The 4,555-nt window shown below is 48.0% G+C and overlaps 1 protein-coding gene across 1 annotated transcript in view; it reads left to right on the forward strand.

Moving 5' to 3' along the window:
- KIAA2018 (KIAA2018 ortholog) overlaps positions 1–3,780 on the forward strand; it is a 14,022-nt gene extending 10,242 nt beyond the window's left edge. The window contains exon 6 of the mRNA XM_008945344.1: positions 10–3,780. Coding sequence (XP_008943592.1) covers positions 10–3,780 — 3,771 coding nt within the window. The remainder of the gene's footprint in view (positions 1–9) is intronic.
- Positions 3,781–4,555: the final 775 nt, after the last annotated feature.

A 4,555-nucleotide genomic window follows, 5' to 3' on the forward strand; every position in this document is an offset into this window, starting at 1 on the left:
ATTTTGGAGTCCTCCAACAGCGTGCAGGATTCCTCAGTGGTAATGCAAGACGCGGACTTGTTAGAAGGACAGGGTCTAACCAAAATGCTGTCTGATCTCACAAAAGAAAGAACAACTGCAGAAAAAACGTCTTCATTTGCTGTTCAGAGGGAGCATTCTAATTTTCCCGTGGAAAACTCTAAATCAGCAGAATCAAATGTTGATTTGCCTGAGAAGCAGGAACTCTTGCTAATGAACACAGAAAGTGATTCTCTCTCTCAGCATCACTCCTGTATTTCTGATCAGGAAGTAGTCAGTGCTTCCCTAATTGCTAGCAGGCAGGCAGACTCCCCAATGTCAACTAGCTCTGGCAGCAGTCGAGGCTTCTCAGTCGCATCTATGTTGCCAGATACCACCAGAGAAGACCTTACTAGCAGCACCTCAACCAGTACGTGTAACAGCTGCACGTTTTCAGAACAGACTGACATTGTAGCTCTTGCAGCAAGAGCTATTTTTGACCAGGAGAACCTTGAGAAAGGTGGAGGAGGAATACAGGTAAACATGAGGGATGCCATCTCTAAGTCAAATGAGGCTGCAGCTTTGGAGAGAGAGCAACAGCCTTTTAAACCTCAGCCGGTGAAAGAAAACAATGCGGGGCCATTGGAAGCAGCAACAAACAAATTCAGTGCTCAAGATGCAGTACAGACAAATGTCGACAGACAGGTTGAAAAGCCAAGCTGCTCTGTAGCAGGTGTGGAAACATCAAACACTTCGTTACAGATTTCCACTTCACAGTCACCCAGCATAACCAGTTTAAGCGTGAACAACCTAATACACCAGAGTCGCATTGTCCATCCCCTTGTGAGTTGCTCAAGTTTATCCCAGTCTTCAGAGCCAGCGAGTGTCCCCGCGACTGTGAGCCTCTCCCTTCCATCGAGCACGTACGTCAATCCGTCTCCAGGGCCCGCGATGATGAGCGAGTACGCTCAGGAGCAACTGAACGCTATCAGGGCAGGCACCATGCAGGCCCCCCAGCTGCAGGAGTCGCACTTAAAGCAGCAAAACCATGAAGGTCGCAAAGACTCTGCCAAGCGGGCTGTTCAAGATGACCTCCTGCTTTCTACAGCAAAGAGGCAAAAGCAGTGCCAGACGACGCCCGTGAGGCTTGAGGCACTGATGAGCCGAACACCAGAGAGTATTGCTGATCAAACACAGATGCTAGTCAGTCAGATTCCTCCTAACTCATCCAATTCAGTGGCACCAGTGAGCAATCAAGGGCACACCGATGGCCTTAATAGGTTATTCCCATCCAACAGCAACTTCGTAACACCAGCTCTGAGACAAGCTGAAGTTCAGTGCGGGTCTCAGCCGTCACTTCCAGAGCAGCAAGGCCAGGCAGGGCAGCACTTGCAGCCAATTCAACATGTTCCTCCTCAAGGCATATCTCACCTCCATGGTAATCATCCATACTTAAAGCAACAGCAGGCTGGTCAGTTAAGAGAAAGGCACCACTTGTATCAGCTGCAGCACCATGTCACTCATGGGGAAAACTCCGTCCACTCGCAACCCCACGGTGTCCACCAGCAGCGAACAATACAGCAGGAGGTACAGATGCAAAAGAAGCGAAATCTCATCCAGGGAACACAAGCCACGCAACTGTCTCTACAGCAAAAACACCACGGAAGCGATCAAACACGGCAAAAAGGTGGTCAGCCTCATCCTCACCACCAGCAAATGCAGCAGCAGATGCAGCAGCACTTTGGAGCTTCCCAGCCTGAAAAGAACTGTGAAAACCCTGCAACAAGCAGAAACCATCATAACCACCCTCAGAGCCATATAAATCAGGATATTCTGCATCAACAGCAACAAGATGTTAGCAGCAGACAGCAAGGTTCAGCTTCTGAACATGTGTCAGGGCACAATCAGATGCAGAGACTTATGACCTCAAGGGGCTTAGAGCAGCAAATGGTGTCCCAGGCGAGTATCGTAACCAGGCCATCAGATATGACATGCACCCCTCACAGGCAGGAAAGAAATCGAGTGTCCAGCTACTCTGCTGAGGCACTCATTGGGAAGACGCCCTCCAATTCGGAACAGAGAATAGGAATCTCTCTTCAAGGCCCTAGGGTTTCTGACCAGCTCGAAATGAGGAGCTACCTTGACGTTTCTAGAAATAAAGGGTTGGTGATTCATAATATGCAGGGCCGCTTGTCTGTTGACCATACAGTTGGCTCAGATGTGCAGCGGCTTTCTGATTGTCAGACATTTAAGCCAGCTGGACCAAATCAACAACCAACGGGCAATTTTGATGTTCAGGCTTCAAGAAACAGCGAAATTGGTAATTCTGTCTTATCCCTCAGGGGCATGCAGTCGCAAGCATTTCGGATCGGTCAAAATACTGGGCCGTCCATAGAGAGACAGAAGAGGTTGCCCTACCAGCCAGTGCAGGGCATCCCAGCAGGAAATACCCTGACATCGAGGGAAAATGAGAACACGTGCCACCAAAGTTTTATGCAGAGTCTGCTTGCCCCTCACCTTGGAGATCAAGTTAGCGGAAGCCAAAGGTCAATCCCAGAGCACCAGAGGAGCACGCAGTGCGGCGCCTCCTCCACCATTGAGTACAGCTGTCCCCCGGCACGGGAGAGCGTCCACATCCGCAGAGATGGGGATGGCCCGAGCAGGGAGAGCTGCGACATGTCCATCGGTGCAATTAACACCAGGAACAGTTCTTTGAATATTCCTTTTTCAAGTTCTTCTTCCTCGGGAGATATTCAGGGTCGCAATACAAGCCCGAACATCTCTGTGCAGAAGTCCAATCCCATGAGGATGACTGACAGTCACGGAACTAAGAGCCACATGAATACTCCTGTTTCTAGCAACATACACGGAGTTGTGAGGCCAGCTCACCCTCACCCTGCGGTTTCTCACGGAAATGGTGAGCAAGGGCAACCTGCCGTTCGTCAGCCGAATTCTTCAGTTACGCAGCGGTCGAGGCATCCTCTGCAAGATAACGGAGGTTCTAAAATACGTCAGCCTGAAAGGAATCGATCTGGAAATCAAAGACATGGGAACGTCTTCGACCCTAGTCTTCCCCACCTTCCCCTGTCTGCCAGCGGCAGTATGATCCTTGGACGCCAGCAGTCTGCGATAGAAAAAAGAGGAAGCATTGTCCGATTTATGTCTGATGGCCCTCAAGTGTCTAACGATAACGCGGCCCCTGACCAACATGCTCTCTCTCAGAATTTTGGCTTCCCTTTTATTCCAGAGGGCGGCATGAATCCACCGATAAACGCCAACGCTTCTTTCATCCCACCGGTCACTCAGCCTAGTGCCACTCGAACACCAGCTCTAATCCCGGTCGATCCTCAGAACACGCTGCCGTCCTTCTATCCCCCTTACTCTCCTGCCCACCCTACCCTTTCCAACGATATCTCTCTCCCTTACTTTCCCAATCAAATGTTTCCTAACCCAAGCACGGAGAAGCCAAGTAGCGGAAGTTTAAACAATCGGTTCGGATCCATTTTGTCTCCTCCCAGGCCGGTTGGTTTTGCTCAGCCAAGCTTTCCCTTGCTTCCAGATATGCCCCCGATGCACATGACCAACACATCGCACTTATCCAATTTTAACTTGACGTCTTTGTTTCCAGAAATAGCCACAGCTCTTCCTCCAGATGGTTCAGCAATGTCGCCTTTGCTTTCCATTGCAAACACATCTGCTTCAGATTCTTCCAAACAGTCCTCAAACCGACCTGCCCACAATATAAGCCATATTCTAGGTCACGACTGCAGCTCAGCTGTATGAAAACCAACAGACTGACTTCTAGTCTGATGCATTGTTTATATATTTAAGAAGAAGAAAGTGGATCTTGCTGGCATCCCTGAAGAGACCATTCATAGCATCACTGTTTATTTGCCTAAATGTATGTATATGGGTACTTTTCGTATTTATATACACACAGTATTTCCATCCACCTTACTAACTTTGAAGCACCAGTGCCTATAGCAATGCTTACTTACTAGTAAATGGTAAGGATGCAACATTGAGAGCTGTGCAAATATTGGTTGTTGATTTTCCAACAATCAGGTTTGATGTCCGATTGTTTCAGGGTAAAGGCCACCTGCAGTAGTATGTGGATGTAAGGAAAGGAGAGAGAGCATCCGTATGAGAGACAGGCAACAAATGCTACAGGTTTCCTTTTGTTTCCTAGGCATTTACCTGAAACTACAGATGAACTTGAAGTGGCTTGGGTTTCTCTTTTTTCCTTTGTAAAATATCTTCAGGAGCCTGAACACAAGTCGGGTTAATTGATGAATGCATTTGTTGTGCAGCTTTTGTCTGTTTGAAGCTTGCCACATGCACTTGACTTCAGGCTGACTTTACCTGGCTAAAATGACTGTGTGTTTTCGTGGTCAGCAATTAAAAATACTGTTTTAGAAAATTCTGTTTTCTTTAACCCATGACTTTCTGTTTCTAAGAAGAATTTTGTTTGAATCTGTTTTAACAATGGCTTCAGTTACTGCTCAACTTGGTCAACATTTTAATGTAGCTTACGACTCCTTCTGGTGTAGCCAGCTGA

The sequence above is a fragment of the Merops nubicus genome, unplaced genomic scaffold (genome assembly GCF_000691845.1).
Source record: "Merops nubicus isolate BGI_N331 unplaced genomic scaffold, ASM69184v1 scaffold8770, whole genome shotgun sequence".
NCBI classification, from domain to species: Eukaryota; Metazoa; Chordata; class Aves; order Coraciiformes; family Meropidae; genus Merops; species Merops nubicus.